Genomic DNA, 26,245 nt, shown 5'->3' with positions numbered 1-26,245 from the left:
CACAATCCGCACCCAGTGTTAAAAGCTACACCATTGTAGACAGAGGCGCCAGTCTAAAGGAGGGGGTCTGTGTGAACGCTTCGTGATGGAAGCTACGGTTGCGTAGCCGCTGTTTGTAGTATTGCGGGCGAGCGTGAGCCTCCAGTAACTGAATTCGAAAAAATTACCTCTAGCCACTGGGACGATGTTAGTATTCCGTTTCTTTTTCATGGATATAAACTTTCTCGTGTAAGTTACGGAAGTACTGATAGACTACACGGAGTTACGGTCTCAATTTTTTCAGTATTCGCGGTTTTGTGTGTTCCAACTGTATCCAAAATCCACGTGGCGAGAGGAGCATTAGAATTTTATCTTTATGGGCGAAAAATGTTAACACTGTCTACAGTGGCCTTTGTGTAATACGAACAGTAACTTATTAATGAAACGTTAGTAGGATTTTTAAATCCGAACATTTCCAGCCTGAAGAAAGATTAGCAGCTGCATGAGGATTTACTGTTTTTGTGTGTTTGATCAAAAGGAATTTAACATTTCATAAGAACTGAGTCTGCATTACTTTAATTAAAAATTTCTTCACTGTCACTTAGTTACATTAAGCAACAATTATCCAGCTAGTGAAAGATGTGATGTCAGACACCGCAATGAAAACCACAGGTAATTCTTCACGCCATTTTCAGGTTGCCTTTATGAATAGCTTATAGACTTTGTTGTGCAGAGAGAGAAGAATTTATGGAAGTGATGTAAAGTAAGCTAGATTCGAGAGTAGTAATTTTAAAAAAAATGTAATCCGACACCCCGCAACTACCAGTGACAGGGATTCAAAGTCATCGAAAACAGTTCCATTTCAGTCAAATTTTTTACTAATGTTAACGAAGAAATGTTAAATTTTTCACAACTCTAAATAACGACAAGCTGTAAATGCACCAACATTAACTCTGGCACTACAAATTATTACAACCTGCTAACTACCATCACACTATAGTGGAGTGCCGTGCAAAGTGGCCATGGCGGGTAAAGTAAGCTATTGTAATCCTGGGGGCTACAAGGTGCTGGCATGGTGTGGAAAACGTCGTAACTTATTCTCCTGGGATGGGCCAGTCATGCAGTTTAGCCAGTTTGCTGAGCCGCTTCTCAAAAGTTACAATAACTTTTGTGCATTTTAGTTCAAGAATGGTTCAAATGGCTCTGAGCACTATGGGACTTAACACCTGAGGTCATCAGTCCCCAATGACTCAGAACTATTTAAACCTAGCTAACCCAACGTCATCACACACATCCATGCCCGAGGCAGGATTCGAACCTGCGACGTAGCGGTCGCGCGGTTCCAGACTGAAGCGCCTATAACGGCTCGGCCACAACGGCTGGCGCACTTTAGTAACCGTGGTGTAAACTAAGTGGTCAGTTTGCGTATTTATTGTGGACAGGGCTTGAAAGTGTCATATCTTGACTCCATAATCCTACTTCAGTTATTGGAAGTTCGGCCATGCTACTAGAAGGTATACAGCTCTTGCGTAATGGCTAATATGAACTAAGTGGGTACCTCGGCGGTGGCTGCTGGCCATTTTGTGTAGGGGTAAACCGTAAAAGCATCTTCCGAAAGAAGGGCTGTGCGGCGGTAAGTCCTCATAAGAGGATTCTAGAAGCGCAAAGCAAAGAACGAGAAAAAAAAGAAAAAAAAGATGGAAAAACGGAAAGTAGCCGAAAAGAAAGCAGCAAAGGGAGTTCGAAGAGCTGGAAGCCTGATCCTAGAGCAGTTCTTTTTGGCGTCAAGGATGAAGACCGAGAATGCATGTACTGCGAAGAAAAACAATTTAAAATTCAAGGCCAGAAGAACATTGGATTTAGTGCCAAATGGGCTCCCCCTAGGCTCACGAACTCTGTATAGTTGTTGAGGAACACTGTTTTAGATTTGTAAAAGGTGTTTATAATGCAATTCTAATCATTTTTTACAATAAAATATATTTAGTTCTTTGTTAAAACTTTTTTATCCCTTATGTGTGAGTTTAAAACCAAGTGGCCTCTTTTCCTGCCCGTGTCTCTCCTACGTCTAATTCTCAAGTGTCAGAGACGAGCAACTTAAATTGGAAAGACCACATAGATAATATTGTGGGGAAGGCGATTCTTCGTGGCGAGATCTATTCACGAAATTTAAATCACCAACTTTCTCTTCCGAATGCGAAAATATTTTGTTGACACCTACCCACGTAGGGAGAAATTGCCATCTTAATAAAATAAGAGAAATCAGAGCTCGAACGGAAAGATTTAGGTGTTCCTTTTTCCCACGCGCCATTTGAGAGTGGAATGGTAGAGTAGCAGTATGAAAATGGTTCGATGAACCCTCTGCCAGGCACTTAAGTGCGAATTGCAGAGTAATCATGTAGATGTAGACATTTCACCTATTATCTTGGTGACAAATTGAAAAAAAATTTAACAAACGTTCATTATACTATTTGTCATTCCTCGAATAAAACCAAAGGGTGGAGATGACAAACAGAATGAAAAAAAAAGTATGTACTATGTCGTGTGTCAGTAGACACGCTACTGAATAGTAACACAGTTCACTGAAGTGTCAAAATACACTCCTGGAAATGGAAAAAAGAACACATTGACACCGGTGTGTCAGACCCACCATACTTGCTCCGGACACTGCGAGAGGGCTGTACAAGCAATGATCACACGCACGGCACAGCGGACACACCAGGAACCGCGGTGTTGGCCGTCGAATGGCGCTAGCTGCGCAGCATTTGTGCACCGCCGCCGTCAGTGTCAGCCAGTTTGCCGTGGCATACGTAGCTCCATCGCAGTCTTTAACACTGGTAGCATGCCGCGACAGCGTGGACGTGAACCGTATGTGCAGTTGACGGACTTTGAGCGAGGGCGTATAGTGGGCATGCGGGAGGCCGGGTGGACGTACCGCCGAATTGCTCAACACGTGGGGCGTGAGGTCTCCACAGTACATCGATGTTGTCGCCAGTGGTCGGCGGAAGGTGCACGTGCCCGTCGACCTGGGACCGGACCGCAGCGACGCACGGATGCACGCCAAGACCGTAGGATCCTACGCAGTGCCGTAGGGGACCGCACCGCCACTTCCCAGCAAATTAGGAACACTGTTGCTCCTGGGGTATCGGCGAGGACCATTCGCAACCGTCTCCATGAAGCTGGGCTACGGTCCCGCACACCGTTAGGCCGTCTTCCGCTCACGCCCCAACATCGTGCAGCCCGCCTCCAGTGGTGTCGCGACAGGCGTGAATGGAGGGACGAATGGAGACGTGTCGTCTTCAGCGATGAGAGTCGCTTCTGCCTTGGTGCCAATGATGGTCGTATGCGTGTTTGGCGCCGTGCAGGTGAGCGCCACAATCAGGACTGCGTACGACCGAGGCACACAGGGCCAACACCCGGCATCATGGTGTGGGGAGCGATCTCCTACACTGGCCGTACACCACTGATGATCGTCGAGGGGACACTGAATAGTGCACGGTACATCCAAACCGTCATCGAGCCCATCGTTCTACCATTCCTAGACCGGCAAGGGAACTTGCTGTTCCAACAGGACAATGCACGTCCGCATGTATCCCGTGCCACCCAACGTGCTCTAGAAGGTGTAAGTCAACTACGCTGGCCAGCAAGATCTCCGGATCTGTCCCCCATTGAGCATGTTTGGGACTGGATGAAGCGGCGTCTCACGCGGTCTGCACGTCCAGCACGAACGCTGGTCCAACTGAGGCGCCAGGTGGAAATGGCATGGCAAGCCGTTCCACAGGACTACATCCAGCATCTCTACGATCGTTTCCATGGGAGAATAGCAGCCTGCATTGCTGCGAAAGGTGGATATACACTGTACTAGTGCCGACATTGTGCATGCTCTGTTGCCTGTGTCTATGTGCCTGTGGTTCTGTCAGTGTGATCATGTGATGTATCTGACCCCAGGAATGTGTCAATAAAGTTTCCCCTTCCTGGGACAATGAATTCACGGTGTTCTTATTTCAATTTCCAGGAGTGTATTACTATACTGTTATAAGCACTACCGACTACACCAACGCTCAGCTTCTGCTGCATGACTATATCTGTGTCTGCACTAACTTTTTTATATTCTAGTTTCGCTCAGGTACCAAAGCGATATGACGTCGTGACTTAAAACTGTATTTCCTCCCACACTTGTAACAAATGCAATATTTGCCCTTGCAGGAACCATAATGACACCGTCGATGTATGATGCAGGTCTTTACGCTCTGCGAGCGAGACAGAACGTGCTCATTTTTAGCACTTCATACCGCAATACGGATGTTTTGATAGTCACTCTATGACTCACCTTTTCTAGACAGCCGCCTTCGCTCACAGATCGGTCGGATAGACCCTTATAACTGTTCTCAACTTATAGAACGTGAAATTGTTCCGTGTAGTTCAGTCGGTCCAAGCTCGACACTTCTTTCTAGTCACAACTCAATAAGCTTTTTCGAATCCTGCCTCCTTAGCGTCACCAAAGAATTAGGAAGAGCTTGAATTAACCCTTAAATAGAAAATTACCGTTGCACGAGCTGATAGATCGAATAAGTAATGTAAAATATTTTCAAACGAACAGATTTCATATAAAGGGCCCAATGTTACAAACAATGAGGTACCAAATCAGCAATAATAATGGTATTTATGCTATACGGGGTAAATGGTTAAGATGCCAGTCCTTTCAGACACGCTTTGTTTTACGAGTCGTGATTTGTCCAGAATGTATCACCAGTTCTTACAATGTCTTCTACAAAGTTTGAGTCGTCTGGAGCATATCGCTTTAAGGAGTCAAAGCATATAAATCGCCTGCCCTATTGGTCGGCTCTCGGTTTCTTCGTCATCGTGTGAGAACAAATATTGTACCACAAAAAATGGTTAACCGTTGTCAAAAGTCGCAGACTGACAAAACGTTGCTATTTCCGAAGAAAACCAACAATTTCAGACTTTACCACATCATAACCATATTATTATTATTTACTTACCGTTAATTCTCCTCCTGCAGCTATTCCTCTACAACGTTTTTCCGGGTAGTAGCTGTCTTAACAACACCAAAAGCGAATTCACGATACGTTTAAAAATAAACCGCGACGTGTTCCCTGATCAAAGCCTTATGGAGTACAACAGAAGTTCTAACAATGTATAAGGTAACAACCTTGTTTGCTTTAATTCTACAGGAAGCGATACACATTCGTCAATGTTTCCAGTAATAGTTAAAAAACAAATGTGCCGAAGTCGACCGCAATTGCAAAGTTAGAACAACAGACTACTTAATTGTAAATAAATACTGCCACCTTCAGTAGCTTGAAAGGTACTCAGTTTTCATAGTTTCATATGGTAATATTTACGATGCCTGCCGTATTCAAAATAGTTAGGTTCCACGTTCACAGAAGCAATGCTGTAGCATCAGCGAGCCTTCAGTATGGATTCAGAATATTTGTCAAAATTATTGCTTTACTTCCTCGAAACGTGTATTTTTCCTCATCGTTATTATAATGTTATGAAAAATGCACTATAATTCTAACAGATATGAAGTTAGTAAAGTTCACACCACTCAAGGATTATGCTATAGGTATGCCCTGGCTGGCCGACAGATGCAGACATTCAAGATAGTACGAGGAGCTATCTATAATCTTGGAACATGTGTTCAGTGTGTCGCCAAGACCTCAATCAAACAGTTCTTCATTTTGCCTCAAGATTTAGTTGAACCTGTTCAAAACTTCCTTACCAAAAAAAAAAAATCTTTGGACTTGCCAGAAATCGAACGCAGGTCCCTCTGCACTGAAGGTAGTGATGTTACCCATTCGGTTATGGAGGCGGTTGTCAATGTTCATTGAAGAGTTAACAGTAAGAGACTCCGGACAATGACATTTCCGTTATACTGCATCGGTTTCATAATAATATATTAAAGAAATGAAGTGTAAACGATTATAAATTTTAGATTCACACTTTGTAATTGTAACAATTCTAAAACTGTTTCGCATACACTTGGCCTATGAGTTAGCAACACTCACAGTATGTGTGCCGCTTTGTTTACAGATGATTGGATTGGATTGTTAGGGGGAAGAGACCAAACTGCGAGGTCATCGGTCTCATCGGACTAGGGAAGGATGGGGAAGGAAGTCGGCCGTGCCCTTTCAAAGGAACCATCCCAGCATTTGCCTGGAGAGATTTAGGGAAATCACGGAAAACCTAAATCAGGATGGCCGGACGCGGGATTGAACCGTCGTCCTCCCGAATGCGAGTCCAGTGTGCTACCACTGCGCCACCTCGCTCGGTGTTGTTTACATATGAAGGGCTTATTTCAATAGTGGTACAAGTCCATTACCTCCACTTTTATGTCTATAATGCTTCTGCAATTAATGAGCAAGAAGCCATATGCTTGAATATTTCTGGTACCTCAACTGCAGATTTTTCAGCGCTCATTTAACTTTAGGGCTCTGTATCGCAATATGAACAAAAATGGACTTGTACCACTATTGAAATGAGCTCTTCATAGCTAAGCTCACCGGACGAAGTATTATTCGCCCCTTAAAAGACCACACTGGTCGCTTTGGAACGTTGTAGATAGTCTAGAACACGTAGACAGCCGCCATGTGACCTCCACCGTTGACCTAAGTCATGACAGTGAAGTGGCGTGAGTGTGCCAGTAGATTGCGTGGAAACAACAACCTTACACGGATCGACGTGGGGACGTGACTGAATCACAGAAAGAATCTATTGTGTTTGGATATGGCCATAATCACGCCATAAATGCAGTTTGCCAGTTTGTTGGTGTATCAATGTGGACAGTCAACTATGTTTACAATCAGTGGACTATCACCCGTAGTTCAGGTAGAAGGTGCTTCTGTGAGCGTTTGGGTATGTTTTTAGTGCCATGACGAGGGCCAACTCGTTCACATTACCATTACATTAACCCCAATGTTTATACCAGCTTTCTTGGTGACCACATGTTTCTGTTTGTTCTACATTTTCATCACGAGTATGATGCACACACTGCTTTTTTCCAAGATGACAACATCGTGTTCACAGACCTGCACGCTTATGTTCGTCGTTTGACAAACATTCAGGGAATAACACACCTCCACTGGCCCACTAAATCACCTGACATTAATTCCTTAGAAAATATCTGTTGTTATTTGGAGCAGTATGCGAAACGTAGCAACACACATCACCACAGTTTGGTAGACGACAGAGATTGTCAGTCAATGCTCACATACATTGTTGATTGACAAAACCGGTTTCCACATTTCTAGAGGACTCGTCATTGACTGGTAACGTCGGTAGGCAAATCCTGTGCGCTCACTGATGCTCTACGCCAACAGGGGTGCTAATAACCTCACTCCTGAGCGCCCCAAACTCTCTCTCTCTCTCTCTCTCTCTCTCTCTCTCTCTCTGTGTGTGTGTGTGTGTGTGTGTGTGTGTGTGTGTGTGTGTGTGTGTGTCTCCAATCAAACAACATGGCTGATATGAAAAATTTAGTTGCTCTACAGGATCTACTCATTAATGAGTGGCTTCATCTGGGTATGGAATACTAGAAGTATGTTGTAGCCACACTGCCACTGAATGGAAGCGATTATCAAGGTTAAAGGTATTGTTGCAGTATATTAGAGTGATATCTCCTTGGAGTGACTAATTTACTGTACTGTGTACTTACTAAGAGAGTAGAAGGACGCGTAAAGCTTGTGCCTATCCAATTTAATTTTAAGACGGTAGATTCAACCAAATAAATGTAAAAGCTTCAATATCCTACATCCGAATGGCGTTCAACAAATAATGCACCATTTTTTTCTGAAAGCAGGTTGGTTTTATCCGGGATTCCAATACACCGTATTATTCTCCATTCTTTTGTGTATAAAACCTTATTTTTCAACAAAATCTTCGTTAACTGCGATGCCAGCTCGCTGTAAGGGCCTATATGCCCGCATGGTGCCACTCTACTGGTCGATGACGGAGCTCACGTCTTGCTGTACGAATAACCTCCCCGTCATCCACGTACTACTTCCTTCACTGGGTCAAACAGGTGGAAGCCAGAAGTTGCTGTAGGATGTATGAGGAAGAACAGTCCAATGAAGGTAAATGAGCTCCCCTCGGGAGTACAGGCTTGCGTGAGGCCTTGCGTTATGATAAAGAAGGATAAGTTCGTTCGGATTTTTGTGGCGACGAACACGCTGCAGTCGTTTCTTCAATTTCCTGAAGGTGGCATAATAGGCATCAGTTCATCGTTGTACCACGAGGAAGGACATGAAATAGAATAACCGCTCCAGAGTGCCAGCAGACAGTCGCCACGACTTTACATGCTGTGGGTACGGGAGGTGCTGTGGTGTCACTCATGGGATTGTCATTCCGTTTCTGATTCGAACTATGTTTCATCGTCGTTCGATAAAAAATTGTCACGATCAGCGTCGTAACGAGCCAGCAGTTCCGCAAAGTAATGTTCCTTCATTGCTCTTTATGCTCTTCTACTAGGCGGCGAGAAACCCAGTGGATGGCCGGCCGGGGTGGCCGAGCGGTTCTAGGCGCTACAGTCTGGAACCGCGCGACCATTACGGTCGCAGGTTCGAATCCTCCCTCGGGCATGGATATGTGTAATGTCACTAGGTTAGTTCAAGTGTTCAAATGTGTATGATATCTTATGGGACGTAACTGTTAAGATCATCAGTCCCTAAGTTTACACACTACTTACCCTAAATTATCCTAAGGACAAACACACACATCCATGCCCGAGGGAGGACTCGATCCTCCGCCGGGATCAGCCGCACAATCCATGACTGCAGCGCCCAGACCGCTCGGCTAATCCCGCGCGGCACACTAGGTTAGTTAGGTTCAAGTTCTAGGGGACTGATGACCTCAGGAGTTACGTCCCATAGTGCTCAGAGCCAACCAAGTGGATGCAATGGCTACCTCAAGCGGTGAACGAGTGTGTCAACACTACAGACAGAGACGTCCATTTGTGCAGCGAGGTGTGTGTTTGTGATCCGTCGATCACCTCGAATGAGAGTGTCCGCCCGTTCCAACACTGCAGGAGTCCTAGTTGCGTACGGCCTGCCGACACGCGGGAGGTCGGACAGGTTTTTGTAACCTTGTTGCGATGATGGCAGACGGCTCGCCTAAAGAATCAACGTGCTTCTGAGGCACTGCCATACCTCCAGAGACACTCTGCAAGCGCCTACGAATAAATGCGTTGCTCTCGTTTCCCGCCAAAAGAAACTCAATGACACCTCTCTGCTTGGAACGCATCTCTGTTACGTATAGCACCGTCACCTATAGGTACTTCACGAAACTATCGGGGCTGAAGTTGAGATATTCCGCGTGCCCCGTAAGAAATTCCGCAATTTTCTCAACCGAAACCGGGCGAGACAAAATGTGCTGCTTTACTGACTGCCCCTCGTATTAGCACCACGAACAGACTTTTGAGGAGCAGAACGTAATAGGAGCGACCGCTGATGGACAGGAGAGGGGCGGCTGTCCACTAGGCAGCGCGGCGCGGCACGACAGGTGGCGGCTGCGCGCGGCCCGTTATCTGGCGCGGCGCAGCAGGCGCCGACCGCCACCTCGGCTCGCCCGTCGCCCACCTGTATTGATCGCAGCTGAGCAGCGCCGCTCATCGGCGCCCGCCGCGGCTCATCCCGGCCTTTCTGCTTGCTCCGACGCTTCTCCGCCGACACACACGCGCCGTCTGCCGCCCCCCCCCCCCTCCTATCTCACTTCGGACACATTAACTGTATTTGCGACGCGAGCCTAGTTACTGTCAGATACAGAGGACAGCAGTGACACGACCTGCAATCACCAATGCAGCCGACATAGGTTTCCGCGACCTTTGACACTTCCGATATGATTCTCTTGGTACTGTGGGCTTTTCCGAATGAAGACAAACTAGGACCAAAAATTTAAACAGTGGGGGGCGTTTACCTTTAACAGGACTCCGGAAATATTAGAGAACTACACTACTGGCCATTAAAATTGCTACACCACGAAGATGACGTACTACTGACGCGAAATTTAACCGACAGGAAGAAGATGCTGTGATATGCAAATAATTAGCTTTTCAGAGCATTCACACAAGGTTGGCGCCGGTGGCGACACCTACAACGTGCTGACATGAGGAAAGATTCCAACCGATTTCTCATACACAAACAGCAGTTGACCGGCGTTGCCTGGCGAAACGTTGTTGTGATGCCTCGTGTAACGAGGAGAAATGCGTGCCATCACGTTTCCGACTTTGATAAAGGTCGGATTGTAGCCTATGGCGATTGCGGTTTATCGTATACCGACACTGCTGCTCGCGTTGGTCAAGATCCATTGACTGTTAGCAGAATATGGAATCGGTGGGTTCAGGAGGGTCATACGGGACGCCGCGCTGGATCCCAACGGCCTCGTATCACTAGCAGTCGAGATGACAGGCATCTTATCCGCATGGCTGTAACCGATCGTGCAGCCACGTCTCGATCCCTGAGTCAACAGATGGGGACGTTTGCAAGACAGTTCGATGACGTTTACAGTAGCATGGACTATCAGCTAGAAGATCACGGCTGCGGTTACCCTTGACGCTGCATGACGGACAGGAGCGCCTGCGATGGTGTACTCAACGACGAACCTGGCTGCACGAATGGCAAAACGTCATTTTCTCGGATGAATCCAGCTTCTGTTTACAGCATCATGATGGTCGCATCCGTGTTTGGCGACATCGCGTTGAATGCACATTGGAAGCGTGTATTCGTCATCGCCATACTGGCGTACCACCTGGTGTGATGGTATGCCGTGCCATTGGTTACGCGTCTCGGTCACCTCTTGTTCGCATCGACGGCACTTTGAACAGTGGACGTTACATTTCAGATGTGTTACGACCCGTGGCTCTACCCTTCATTCGATCCCTGCGAAACCCTACATTTCAGCAGGATAATGCACGACCGCATTTTGTAGTAGGTTCTTTACGGCCCTTTCTGGATACAGAAAATGTTCTACTGCTGCCCCGGCTAGCACATTCTCCAGATCTCTCGCCAACTGAAAACGTCTGGTCAATGGTGGCCGAACAACTGGCTCCTCACAATACGCCAGTCACTACTCTTGATGAACTATGGTATCGTGTTGAAGCTGCATGGGCAGCTGTTCCTGTACACGCCATCCAAGCTCTGTTTGACTCAATGCCCAGGCGTATCAAGGCCGTTATTACGGCCAGAGGTGGTTGTTCGGAGTACTGATTTCTCAGGATCTATGCACCCAAATTGCGTGAAAATGTAATCACATGTCAGTTCTAGTATAATATATCTGTCCAATGAATACCCGTGTATCATCTGCATATCCTCTTAGTGTAGCAATTTTAGTGGCCAGTAGTGTAGTAGTTTAATCAATAGTCTGACATGTAACATCTAATTAGGAAAACGCTAAAACCAGAAACTCGAACCTTGAATCAATTTTTTAAAAACATCTTCAGCAACATAAAACTTACCGCAAGAATGATAGCCCTTCTGTTCTACACCTGATTAGCCGCGAAGTGCCTTTGACTACACCGCTGGTCATTTAATTTACAGCACAATCAAAGCGGCAAAGCAACAAATGACGTATCACCACAAAGTGTACTACAGGTTTGGTTCTGCAACCGATCAACATTTCAGCGCAACCTTACAAAGCCGTTAGGAGTAATAACAGCTACATTTTGTGCATGAAGAAGAATAAAGCAAACCATTTCTCATTCAGAAATAGCATCATTATGATGGTTCTCTGTGATAAATTCGTGCTATGCCTTCAACAAGAAACAGAAACGTCCACCAGGATGTGTTGGAATTCGACGCGGCGGGGTCGTTGTCAATCGAGACGGGGTTTATCGATCCGGAACACTGCTGGCCGCTTCGGTCTGGACCCCAAGATTGTCATCTGAAAGTAGAATATAGGGTCTCCCAGAAGTGCTGCGAAAAACTTCGATGGGTTATAGACGATGTTTTGAGGAACAAATCGAGGATAGGAACCACAGTCTGGAAACATCATTTAAAGACGCCACAGAGCGGAGACGTTATAGGCGCTGGGCGCCTGCCATTAGGCCACCCCTTCTACAGCAAACGTGATTTTGTACGTAGCCGGAACGACCTGCAAAGGTTATTTTATTCAGTTATCGCCACGGGTTGTCACGTTCGCCGGTGGAGAAGGTGCTAGCCGCTGTGCGGATAGCCCTTCTCTTCTACGAACGCAAGGCCCTGTCGCCTTGGTTGATTGCAGTTTCAACACTGTGTTATCAAAAGTACCCCGACATCCCCAAAAAACAAGTTTCTCATATTATGTGCATTGTGATGCCACCTACTACCACGTACTCCATATCAGCGACATCAGTAGTCATTAGACATCGTGAGAGAGCAGAATGGGGCGTTCCGCTGTACTCACGGACTTCGGACGTGGTCAGGTGATTGGGTGTCACTTGCGTCAAACGTCTCTACGCGAGATTTCCACACTCCTAAACATATCTAGGTCCACTGTTTCCGATGAGATAGTGAAGTGGTAACGTGAAGGGACACGTACAGCACAAAAGCGTACAGGCCGACCTCGTCTGTTGACTGACAGAGACCGCTGACTGTTGAAGAGGATCGTACTGTGTAATAGGCACACATCTATCCAGACCATCACACAGGAAATCCAAACTGCATCAGGATCCGCAGAAAGTACTATGACAGTTGGGCGGGAGGTGAGAAAACTTGGATTTAATGGTCGAGCGGCTGCTCGTAAGCCACACATCACGCCGGTAAATGCCAAACGACGCGTCGCTTGGTGTAAGGAGGGTAATCATTGGACGATTGAACAGTGGAATGACGTTGTGTGGAGTGACGAATCACTGTACACGATGTGGCGATCCGATGGCACGGTGTGGCTGTGGCGAATTACCGGTGAACGTCATCTGCCAGCGTGCCAACAATAAAATTCGGAGGCGGTGGTGTTATGGTGTGTCGTGTTTTTCATGGAGGGGCTTGCACCCCTAGTTGTTTTGCGTGGCACTATCACAGCACAGGCCTACGTTAATGTTTTAAGCACCTTCTTGCTTCCCATTGTTGAAGAGCAATTCGGGGATGGCGATTGCATCTTTCAACAGGATGGAGCCCTGTTCATACGTCGCTCCTCAGCCTGCTTGGTGTGAGATGTGACCTATACTTTATATACTGAATCTGCGTTGATTACTTCTAACCATTTCCCCACGTGGATTTTTTTCTACGAAGTACTGATGTATGTCCAAAATCGCTACGTATCTGCGCTCTGACAAAGGCAAACACTGATACAATAACATAATAGTGTTCAGAAATATGTACTACGGCGTTTCAAATGAAGGACGAATCAGAGTCTTGCAACTTTATGTGAGATGCATACTAAACTACGGAATGGAAGATACTATCAAGGAATGGAAGGCACTCGAGCACTCCGTCGAATTCATTCTTCTGGCCTCCAATTTGCTCATCGCACAACAATACTGGCTGTAACCGGAGGGTCGTAAACTCAGTGTGGCTGGTGAACGCATACACTCTTTTCTGTCAGCATGGGAGCGCAAGAAACTATTATACTGCGACACGTGAGGTGGGAGACAATGCACAATATACCGTAAACCTAACTCTACCGGCGTTGTAGTACTAGTTTTGGAAACAACGTTTACGTTAGCAATTAACGCCAATGGCTTTCTGAGATTGCGTATAACTAATAATCACTCTTAAGACCGAAAATTATAGGGTTCTTTCCCTTACCGTGTGATGCTTTTCATGTCCACGGTGGCTTCTAATATAAACAGTTACACGTGTTCTGGGTATTTAGAGATTTCCAAGCTTCGCCCAACTGATTCAACAGATTGCAAATATCTGCATAAATTACAGAATTGTCTTTCATGACAGACCCGAATGTTTCAGTCTTTTGTTCGGCTTCAAGGTTCTAAAGGTTGCGGGTGGGCACGTTTCTTATATTTACCCCCTTCGTCAGTGCCTCAAGGAGATCTCCTTTGGGGCTGAATGCTTTGTATGTAAACTGTCCCGCACAGTGTCTTCACCGGAATCAGTTTCAAGAGTCTCCAAATCTGATAGCGTCCCCTGTTTTTGCGTCGAAAATTAGTGCAGTCGAGCTGCGCTATGAAGCCTCGATGCTCGACCGCTACCTACACGTACACTGTACATGTAGCAATTCTGAGTATCTTTATCCACACTCAGTCGAGTGTTCCCTTAGCATGATAGAAAAACAGTTGCAGCTTTCTTTATTGCAGCCTATTTCGACTCTTTTATCTTCATCACATACCACTATTAATGCTATAACAACAGCACATACTACAACAACGAACAACAAAACTATTACAAGAGTAAAAAGGCCTTACTAGTAATACGACCACCTTGATTCTTCGACAGCAAGTACAGTCTTATGTTACTACATCTAATACTTCTACTACGATTACTTATGATGATGTTAGGGTTCCTGGTCATAAGAGAACAGTTATGCTTTGTACTACATTGTGCAGCTTTACTGTTTTTCTTCCCTCCATTATGAGATGGACTCACTCACTCACTCTAGTACTATCGGAATGTATCTGGTTTGTCTGTACCATCAGCACCAGCTCCGCCACGCTGTCAATTCCCACGCTGTCAATTCCAGGAATATCTTGCTGCCCCAAGTTGCAAGGCGACGAGCGCATCCTTTATCTTTCATTGATTCTTTTCAGTTTTTTCCTGTCCGCATTGGTGATTTCACTCCATTATACCCTTCCCGAGCCAAGTGATCGTAGAGCTATCGGACCGCGTTCTCGCCTGAGCTGTGATGTCTTGATAATATTTGCTTCTTGCTTATTCTCCCATTCTGAGACAGAAATAGCTAGACGATTCAGAGCACCAAAGTCAGCTTTCACTCTAGTTGTAAACAGTTTAACCTCTCAAAGCCTGTCTAGCACTCGCTGCTTTATCTTCATCTTGGAGACTTTCCTGTACGACATGATCCGGTGTGCCCATGTCGCCACAGTAACAGCTTGTCATCACCCTTTTACAGATTCTATTCAGATATTAGGTACATAGAATATGACCTACGTCCGGAGAGGTAGTAGACCAGTCCACATCTTGGCCCATAATATGTTATTTGAGGCATGTCGTTTATATCAGAGAGAAATTTGAGTGAGGAATTCGACATCTGCTACCACACTGTAAATATTATATACTTTATTGCTAACGGATTTGTTGCTGGTTTCCCAAGAATTTTCTGTGTTTTTCGTACAGTTTTTACTTCAGCTAACAGATGGTAACTTTTTTCTTTATTTGTAGTCCAAGCGATATATATATATTCCTGACAGTTAACAGTAAACTGCCAGGAGTGTATATGCGACTTACCTGAGTTTTCAAGATATTGTCAGAATTTGGTTTTGTCGCATTCCAGGTTTTATTATTGTTGCTTTTGTGTACTAAAGTGTCTTCTGTAAGAAATATGCGTTTTCAAACCAACAGATACTATAACTTTTCTTTACAGTCGATAATGGTTGAAATAACCGAAACAAGCCAAGAATAAATTTAATATATGCAGCTTATGACCAATAAAAACTATTTTCTATGAACATCTCGTAGCTGTAGCTAGTTACCTACACAAATTTTCAAGACAAGATAATTGTGAAAACTATCGCACGATCAGCCTAACATCTCATGCACCAAGTTGTTGATAACAACAATATATGGAAGAACGAAAAAGCAAATAGAGGAACTGTTGGCGGAAGATCAGTTTGGCTAAAGGAAAACTAAAGACACTACAGAGTCAGTTCTGTGCTACACTTGATAATGGAAGCAAGACATCTGAACAATCAAGAGATGTTCTTTGCATTTGTTGATCTGCAAACAGGTTTGACAATGTAACATGTTGTAAGATGTTCGAAATTATCAGGAAAATATGACTAAGCTACAGGGAACGACGGGTAACATACAACATGTACAAGAACCAAGAAATAGCAAAAAGGATGTAGGATCAAGTAAGAAGTGCTCGGAATAAAAAGGGCGTAAGACGGGGATGCAGTGTTTTATCCCCACTGTCCAATCTATACACTGAAGAAGCAATGTCGTAAGGGAGTTCAAAATTGAAGGTGAAAGGATACCAGTGGTAAGACTCGCTGATGATAATGCAACACACGGCGAAAGTGAGGAAGAATTGCAGGACCTTTACAATGGAATGAACACACACTATGGACTGAGAATAAACGAAGAAAGAGTAAAGTAATGAGGAGCAGCAGAAACGAGACTAGCTGCGAACTTAGCTTGAAAGTTGGTGGTCACGAAGCAGGCAAAGTTAAGAAATTCTTTTACCTTGGTCACAACATAATTCATGACGGACGAGGCAGGGAGAACAAAAATAGTAGACTAGCACAGCCCAAGCGGGCAGTCCCGGCAAAAATGGTCTACTAGTATCACACATTGGCCTCAATTTGAAGAATAAATTTCTGATAATGTACGTTTGGAATACATCATTGTATGGTAGTGAAACACGGACTGTGGGAATACAGTGAATGAAGAGAATATAAGCGTTTGATATGCGGGGCCATTGAAAATTAGATGCACTGATAAAATTAAAAAAGTCGGAGATTCTCCACAGAATCGGCGAAGCTGTGTACAGTAAAAATGCAGCGGAAACAGAGATCTGTATACATAACCAAATAAGTGAGGATGCAAGTGCTACTCTCGAATGAAGAGTGTGGTACAGGAGATGGAGTCGTGGCGGGCGGCACTAAACCAGACAGAAGACTGATGGGAAAAAGAAACCCTGAAGTCATGTGCTGTCAACGATTCGATCAATTCCAAAATACGTCAAAATATAATGGGATGAATGCCAGGTGTACCGATATGAAATGAGCGTTAACATACAAATGTGTCGATTGGGAACATTTGTTGTGAACGAGCCTTAATTTTTTTTTTTTGTTTGGTTGGTATGACATCTGTCAAAGATATTTAGTATACATCAAGTCATGGAACAAACAACATCATATGTTTTCATCGTGTTAACAATGTCGAATTTTGTACCAGAAAGTGATGATTTGCGGAAAGCATTAATTTTTTGTTTTCATTTGAAAAAAAAAGTGCTGCAGAGTCGCATCGAATGCTTGTCGAGGCATATGGTGATCGTGCTCTATCAGAAGCAACATGCAAAAGATGGTTTCAACGGTTCAGAAATAATGATTTTGATGTAATAAATGCAGAATGTGGAATACCACCAAAAAAGTTCGAAGACACCGAATTGCAAGCAATATTGGATGAAGATGATACTTTGAGTCAGATGCAAGTGGCAGCAATGCTAAATGTTGCACAACAAACAGTTTCTGACGGTTTGAAAGCTATGGGAAAGATCCAAAAGTGTGTGTGCCACAGGAAATGAATGAAAGACCGATGGAAAACCGAAAAACCATTTGTCAAGTTTTGCTTCAAAGACATGAAAGAAAATCAATTTTGCATCGAGTTGTTACTGGCGATGAAAAATGGATTTATTTTAAGAATCCTAAATGGGAAAATCATGGGTTAATCCGGGACAACCATCAACATCGGCTGCAAAACCAGATCGATTCGACAAGAAGACAATGTTCTGTGTTTGGTGGGTTCAGAAAGGTGTGGTGTATCATGAGCTTCTAAAACCCGGTGAAACTGAGAATACTAATTGCTGCAGACAACAAATGATCAATTTGAACTATGCATTGATCGAAAAAAGACCAGAATGGGCCAGAATAGGCCAGAAGATATGGCAAATTAATTTTTTTTACACGACAATGCACCTGCACACAAAGCAAAACTGGCTCAGGATACAACCAAAACACTTAGCTGGGAGCTCCTACCCCACCCGCCGTATTCACCAGACTTGGCCCCTTCCGACTATTATTTGTTTTCATCAATGGGACACGCATTGGCTGAGGAACACTTCGATTCCTACGAAGAAGTAGAAAAATTGGGTGTCTGATTGATTTGCTTCAAAAGACGAACATTTCTATTGGCGTGGTGTCCATAAATTGCCAGAAAGGTGATCAAAATGTATAGAAAGCAATGGTCAGTAATTTGAACAAAATGTTTTTACTTTTCAATTCAAAATTAGTGTTTCATTTTCACAAAAAGAAAAAAACGCTCATTTCATACTGGTACACCTGGTATAATTCCTCTGAACGTGCATAAAGATGAAACTTCCTGGCAGATTAAAACTGGGTGCCGGACCGAGACTCGAACTCGGGACCTTTGCCTTTCGCGGGCAAGTGCTCTACCAACTGAGTTACCCAAGCACAACTCAAGTCCCGTCCTCACAGCTTTACTTCTGCCAGTACATCGTCTCCTACCTTCCAAACTTTACAGAAGCTCTCCTGCGAACCTTGCAGAACAGGAGAGCTTCTGTAAAGTTTGGAAGGTAGGAGACGAGGTAGTGGCAGAAGTAAAGCTGTGAGGACAGGGCTTGAGTTGTGCTTGGGTAACTCAGTTGGTAGAGCACTTTCCGGCGAAAGGCAAAGGTCCCGAGTTCGAGTCTCGGTCGGGCACACAGTTTTAATCTGCCAGGAAGTTTCATATCAGCGCACACTCCGCTGCAGAGTGAAAATCTCATTCTGTGCATAAAGATGTTTTGCTTGCGTATCTTCTATTTTATTCATTGTATGGCCATATAACCCGACTTTCGAGGAACACCATCTAGGGGTACGTGCCCATTCCTATGACAACGTCCTCCTCGTGGTATCTTTTGGGACCATCGCAGAAGAGCAAATAGAGCAACATGCGACATGTAGGGAGCACGGCAGAGCAGGTAAAGAACGCCGCCCGCTGCCGCCAGCCAGGTCTCCGAAGTTACGAGCGTGGGACATGCGAGGCGATAAGCACTAGCCGCCATCTAAACGAGCATCGTGCGATGACGTGTTTAAAGAGCTGTTGCATGGCCGACCGCCGCGGCTATTAATACGCCGGCGAATCAGCCGACTAAGGCCCTTTCCAGAAACTCGAGTAACAGCCACTGTACAAAAAATACAGAACACTCCGCTAGAAAAGTTCCCGAAACCTGATACGCCATTTGGATCGCAATGGCGAAATGAGCCACACGAGGTTGCCCGCCGAACGAGTGTGGACCGGGCCACGTCGTGAGGGGGAGGGGACTCGCAGCGTTGACGTCCGACAAGACGAGCCCCCGGTGGAGATAGAGTGCCGGACTGGGCCGACCGGCCCGCCCAGGTCTCCGGTGCTTTCTCCTCCATTGACATTTCTTTCAGGCAGCAACCTACGGCAGCCGAACGGTCATTTCTCACCGGATCGAAGGACGGCAAAGCTCCACTGGGGAGCGGCGAAGATAACTCAGCCGGAGAGATCCGCCCGCACCATCGACTGTATTGATCCACAACAGGTAACAGCGTTGTTCCGTGAATGGTAACTTCATTTGCTGGTCGGTGCCCATCGCCACACAGCACTTTTGAATTCGTCTCTGACACAAGAACAACTAGACACAGCTGACTAAGACAGTTTGCAGAAGTACAAAATTATTACGAATTTTATTTAACGAAGCACTCGTTTTCGACGCTAGCAGTAGACATTAAATCTAAAATCTATTATATAACGTACTACGTACGAATATAAGTTAAATCAGTTTTTGCATTAAAATTTTATACTTACTGCCAAAACGTTCAAATGATTTCACAGAAAAATACTACAAGCATACTTTGTGAGGTGTCACCAAAGTATCAGGAAGAGATGCAAAAAAACCGCATAAAAACGTTTCTGACAACCATGCTGATCAACACGCCAACACAACAGTCGCTGAGAAAGTTTATATCGCATTCCATTCACATCAGTGATGCAATAGCGTAGTGGCACCTCAGAGCCAAGTTTCACCAACGCGTACCATGTGCCAATGCTATTTAGAGGTAATGTTAGCTTTTGATGGTCAAAAATTGCCTCCAACGAGAAATCAACGGGTTGGTTGACATGATTCAGAGAAACAGTCGAGCAATCGTGTACGTGTTCCGTAGGTTATCTACTCAAAACACCCACCCACACACACACACACACACACACACACACACACACACCTTTATCAGTATTTACGACTAGGACTGTGAACAAAAATCTGCAGACTATAGCCAAGAAAGCGCGTAAATGTGAGGAATTCTGTGTCTTTCAGTTGGTTTCAGGCTACGGTCAGGAAAGCCAGTGTACCTATTACCTTTTTCTTTTAATTTTTCCCTTGCCTTTCTGAACTTCCTGTCGTCGTACTGCATGTGAATGGCCTGGAATGCTCTCTAAAACCGGCTAGTCATCAAGCGAACATCTGAGAAGTGTCCCGCTCTTTTTGTGCTAATTTATTGTCCGAAAACAATTCAAGCAATGGTATACGTAGACGAATAAAAGCTTTTAGTAGTATGCCCCCTTCCCCCCTGCATGGACACCTTACCCGCCCATAACTAACAGACTGGAATATCCGAGGAACACTCCTCTATTGGGATCGTTCCGCTGAGGGAAATAGTACAAAATTTCACTGAAGCGCCAAAGAAACTGGTATAGGCACGCGTATTCAAATACAGAGATATGTAAACAAGCTGAATACGCAGCTGCGGTCGGCAACGCCTATATCAGACAACAAATGTTTGTCGCAGTTGTTATATCTGTTACTGCTGCTACAATGGCAGGTTATCAAGACTTAAGCGAGTTTGAACGTAGTGTTATAGCCGCCGCACGAGCGATGGGACATAGCATCTCCAAGGCAGCGAAGCCGACAACGCTGCGGCCGGAAGATCCTTCAAGAACGGGCCCAACGACGACTTGAATCGAAAGTTCAACTTGACAGAAGTATACCCCTTCTGCAAACTGCTGCAAATTTCAGTGCTGGGCCATCAACAAGTGTCAGCGTGCGAACCATTCAACGAAACATCAACGATATGAGCTTTCAGAGCCGAAGGCCACTCGTGTACCCTTGAAGACTGCACGACACAAAGCTCGCCTGGGCCCGTCAACACCGACATTGGACTGCTGATGACTGGAAACATGTTGCCTGGTGGGACGAGTCTTGTTTCAAATTACATCGAGCGGATGGACGTGTACGGGTATGGAGATAACCTCATGAATCCGTGGACCCGACATGTCAGCAGAGGACTCTTCAAGCTGGTGGAGGCTCTGTAATGGTGTGGGGCGTGTGCAGTTGGAGTGATATGGGTCTCCTGGTACGTCTAGATACGACTCTGACAGGTGAAACGTACGTAAGCATCCTGTCTTATCACCTGCATCCATTCATGTCCATTGTGCATTCCGACGGACTTGGGCGATTCCAGCAGGACAATACGACATCCCGCACGCCCACAATTGCTACATAGTGGCTCCCGGAACACTCTACTGAGGTTAAACACTTCCGCTGATCACCAAACTCCCCTGACATGAACATTAATGAGCATATCTGGAATGTCTTGCAGCGTACTGTTCAGAAATCGCCATCCCCCTCGAACTCTTACGGATTTATGGACAGCCCCGCAGGACTCATGGTTATCAATTCCCTCCAACGCTCCTTCAGACATTATCCGAGCCCATGCTACGTGTGTTGCGGCACTTCTGCGTGCTCGTGGGGGCCCTATGCGATATTAGGCAGGTGTGCCAGTTTCTTTCCAGTGTAGTTCCTGTTTTCGCGGAAGTCCATGAATATGTCGTTTATGGACGAAGAGAATCACGCTCCTATCCGCTTCTTTATCGACGCTGTAGAGTGGTTAAACATGACACTGAGAAACTGCTGCTACTGTCGTAATGGCGATAGTGACCAAGAATTCCTATCATGGCTCCCACGTCCACTTGCTCAATGCTACAAGATTTCTTTACGCTAGTTTATATGAATGATTCAGCGCCTGCATTACCTCTAAAGTGAGACACCCCCCCCGCCCCCCGCCCCCCCCCCCCCCCCCCCACACACACACACACACACACACACACACACACATCCCTGAGTACTTGCATCGACAGTACTTCCGAACAACTGGGTGCCACGTCACGTGTTAGGAGGAATTTCACCATAGTTTCAGTCCAAACAAGCTACACGAAAAACAATTAGCACTTTACCAAGAAGTTTGATATATTCTCTGTATGATTGCAGAACTTTAATATTACGTCCAAAGAATAAATCTCAGACTTCAATCATCTGTTATGTATTACAAAAAATATTTATCGGTAGCAAGTGTATGTTCTGTTCAACAAGTTCAACATTTGCCATCGTTACCTTAACTTATTTTCGTCTGAAAGACTTTGGCGCCTAATACCAATTCCTTATTTGTCCCGTGAGTTCTAAGGCAGATTCAAACGATGTGATATGGTTGTGTATGACCATACCTTTGACAATGTGTTACACTGTTTACAGGACTGTAAGTGCCTTATCACTGTGGAGTCGGGATATAAATTTATAATTTCATTCCAGTTTCTTGTATCTGGGTATCTTCATTAGATGAAAGTATTTTCTATTATCAAATACTAGCTGACAAACTCCGCACTGCCCGAGTATTCATTTTGCCAATTTGTTAAGAGAAACGAAACCTAGTTCGTACTCCTTCAGTAGACGCTACGTGAGATGATCCCGACTGTTTCTGTATTCTGGGCGCAGGTGATTCACGTCTCCATGGCAATCTCTCTTTATAGGTCTATAAACGACTATTGTTCTCGCCTACAGTCGTTTGCGCTTCGCAGTTAACAGCTTTCAAAAGCGCTGCCAGATGTCAGGGATTTCCTTCAGCTGAATGGATTGTGGGAGTGTCTTCGTAGTAAACATTAAATGTGCTCCAACTTGACACATGATGCATTTTTTCAAGCATCTCACTGTTCATGACGTTATATCTCTTTAACTATGTGTCCTACAATGATATATCTGTGTAGGTACATTCAGCGACAAATGTAGGTACTGTTTGCAAAACGGGTTGCGGCTAGACTTAGTAGCGAAGAAGTAATAAATTTAAATGTCATGCACAACACGGTCGTTTCTCACGTATCTCGGTGTTATGACGTCGTACCTTCTGATCTATGATAAGTGGGTGGTTCTTACCCCCACAGCGATTGTTGCCTGACAATAAGGAACGAGTGTACTTGTTGCGAACATTGACTAACTTTTCTGTCTTGTCAAAATATTAATGCTCTGTTCTCCCATCTGTTGTACATGAGCCGGCCGGGGTGGCCGAGCGGTTCTAGGCGCTAAAGTCTGGAACCACGCGACCGCTACGGTGGCAGGTTCGAATCCTGCCTCGGGCATGGATGTGTGTGATGTCCTTAGGTTAGTTAGGTTTAAGTAGTTCTAAGTCTAGGGGACTGATGACCTCAGAAGTTAAGTCCCGTAGTGCTCAGAGCCATTTGAACCACTTTGTTGCACATGAACGTTTAGCTGAATTGTTGTTCCGACATGATACAGGGTACACGTTGTATTTTACAATGAAATACACCCCTCCTCACCAACGGCTGCACTTTAAGGCACTCCACAACAACTCTTCGCGCTTATAGAATCTTGTGTAATTTTGGTCTTTTTAAGCTGCGAATTCTATCAGCTTTCAATTTATGTTGTTGGCTGTAAGACATTTCTCTGTCCTACTTCATCTCTCCTGAGACCCGTTGGTTGCAGTGAACACAGTTATCGAAAATATCTTGAAATTAGCTTTTCTTTATTGGTTCTGGCAGTAAAACATACCTGAAACCATCCTGTCTACATTGCCAGATGACAGTTCCGCTTGCTGGCTTTATTGCATCACATATCATATATTAATTTTAGTGTGCACTGGCAAACTGTAACATATGCTAAGTTATTTTAAGTGATGCACTTGTTCTGACGAAGACTACGGCGGCGCACCAACACGGCCACCCACCTACCCACTACTGTTGCTTGCCACAGACTATTCGTTGTCCTCCCTCGCGTTCTCATTCCAGCGCAACCTTCAAGGAACATCCTATATTGTAAAAAAAGTGAATTCCTAAGGGATCAAACTGCTTAGCTCATCGGTCCCTAGACTTACACACTACTTAAACTAGCTTACGCTAAGAACACCACACACACACACACACACACACACACACACACACACACACACACACACACACACGTCCGAGGGGGGACTCAAACCTCCGGCGGGAGGGTCCTAACTTGTCACTACAGTTCCTCGATAGCCTCAATGTTCTCATTCTATGTTATGCCTGCTCGTCGAACAATAGCACTAAGCGTTCTTAATGTAAATCAGTATCTCATATAGCAATGTTTAAAAGTTAAAAAAAAAAAAAATTCGCACACCTGTAACAGATAGACAATCAGACATTCAGTTGTCGCCTTTGGAAACTTGGCTACGAAATTAGCTCTAGCGATACAATTTGCCAACTTTCGCATGTGGCAAGTAACTATATACACACATCTGCGTTGTCACAGTTTAAAAGCTTTTAGCTGCCGCCGTTGTCGCTGCTCAATCGCAACCATGGTATCCTGAAGTTTGTCATAACGAGTCTGTGAAAGTAACAGCAGTAGGTATTTGAATGTGATCCACGTGGAACATTAGACACTTTACACTCTGTATTCGCTTGGAGCGTGATCGACGTCTTAGTAGCTATAAGACTGCAATCATTTAACTTTCATGCTGACGGAAGAGAGATATAAAACATTATTTCAGAAAACTATCGAAAAAATAAATAATTAGTCGCAGAGTTTAACACTGACACACGAAGTTACGTAAATAACAGTAAATATTAAGTAACAGTAAATAGTAAATAACAGTAAACATTCTCCACAAGAATCTCCCTGACTAATTATGTAACTGCCATTAACCAGTTACTGTTTACACAGAGCAACGATCTCTTTGCTTCAGATACAAATTAACCGCTTAAAGTTACCTTCGAGTTTCTTTATTAAGGCCGCGTGGTCTCGGGCGCCTCGCCACGGTTCGCGCGGCTCTCTCTGTCGGAGGTTCGAGTCTTCCCTAGGGCATGTGTGTGTGTGTGTGTGTGTGTGTGTGTGTGTGTGTGTGTGTGTGTGTGTGTGTGTGCGTGTGTGTGTGTGTTGTCCTTAGTGTAAGACAGTTTAAGTTAGATTAAGTAGTGTGTAAGCCTAGGGATCAATGACCTCAGTAGTTTGGCCCCATAGGAAGTTACCTAAAATTTCCAAGTTTTCTTCTCTATTAATTATACTTCAATTGTTTTATTTGTGCTGAAAATGGGAGCACTTTCTGAAGGTGAGAAAACCACTTAGGATTACAGGCGCACCCATTACTCTTGATATAATGTTTCGAAGAGCTCCATATTTGTCTAGTGGCGGTGACGAGAAGCGATCTCATGAATGTGCAGCATCAGGACGAAGTTCTTAGACGTCTCGTAACTTGGGATCACATTAAATTTGCCAAGAAAGCCTGCAGAATGAACGAATCATTAGCTAACTGAAAGCAGCCATACCGTCTAGCTCTCGTTTTACTCTCAACTTCACACCCATGCATATAGTAAATTTCAAGTTTCTAGTACTATAAGAATTCCTCGAAGTAACTACACCTATACGCGCCAGAATGGAGTAGGACAGTCTGTGTGAACGTTTTTAGAAATTACTGTACAGTAAAAATTACTACTAAGAATCAACATTTAGAAGCATAACAAAGGAATTATGCCGTACGCTGTGTACTGGTGCTTCTACCGTTATATGAATGAAAGCACTGACTTTGGACCCTGGTCGATTCCAAGACGAACGTAATACTTCGATGGTGTCAGCATTTCAGTCTTAACCAACCACTGCTGGAGCTTCCTCCGACGCGGCAGTAGGCAGTCGTGCAGAAAGTGATGCGCTCAGCAAGAATACTGGACACGGGAGGTTTCTTTTTTCCCTCTGATTAAAATCCTTTACGCTTGGAATAATAGTCACAGTGACTTTTTTAAAATGTTTAAGACGGTACAAAATGAAAAAAAAAAAAGATGGAAGATCAGTTAACACTCCTTGTGGTCTCCGCACATACTTCCCTCTTTCTTCCAGTTTGAGGCAGTTGCCACTGTTTCTTCGCATCCCGTGCACTGAATTTTTTTCATGAATTCTGTTTCAATGCACGCGGTAGGTAGAGTACGTCCTATTATATAAGTTGCTGTGTCGCTGAGTACTCACCTTCCGTATGTCGTCCAGGTTGTGTATCTCTGGCGACAACCCCCCGTGGACGCAGAGGAACTGCTGATTCATAAGCGCCGCCAACGGTAAGCAGTCGAAAGCTTCCATACACGCGTCGTACACACGCTCCGAATATTTTATTTTACCTGCAACAGCAAATAAGAGGTATTTTATTATATGCAGATTGGAATCGCAGCAA

The 26,245-nt window shown here is 44.8% G+C and overlaps 1 protein-coding gene across 5 annotated transcripts in view; it reads right to left on the bottom strand.

Moving 5' to 3' along the window:
- LOC124595846 (serine/threonine-protein phosphatase 2B catalytic subunit 2-like) overlaps positions 1 to 26,245 on the bottom strand; it is a 773,882-nt gene that overhangs the window by 111,210 nt on the left and 636,427 nt on the right. For all 5 annotated transcript variants that reach the window (XM_047134749.1, XM_047134751.1, XM_047134750.1 and 2 more), the window contains exon 5: positions 26,047 to 26,192. In XM_047134749.1, coding sequence (XP_046990705.1) covers positions 26,047 to 26,192 — 146 coding nt within the window. The remainder of the gene's footprint in view (positions 1 to 26,046; positions 26,193 to 26,245) is intronic.

The sequence above is a fragment of the Schistocerca americana genome, chromosome 2 (assembly GCF_021461395.2).
Source record: "Schistocerca americana isolate TAMUIC-IGC-003095 chromosome 2, iqSchAmer2.1, whole genome shotgun sequence".
Classification (NCBI taxonomy): domain Eukaryota; kingdom Metazoa; phylum Arthropoda; class Insecta; order Orthoptera; family Acrididae; genus Schistocerca; species Schistocerca americana.
The sequence above is the reverse complement of the archived record's forward strand: the minus strand, read 5'-3'. Positions and strand labels throughout refer to the sequence as shown.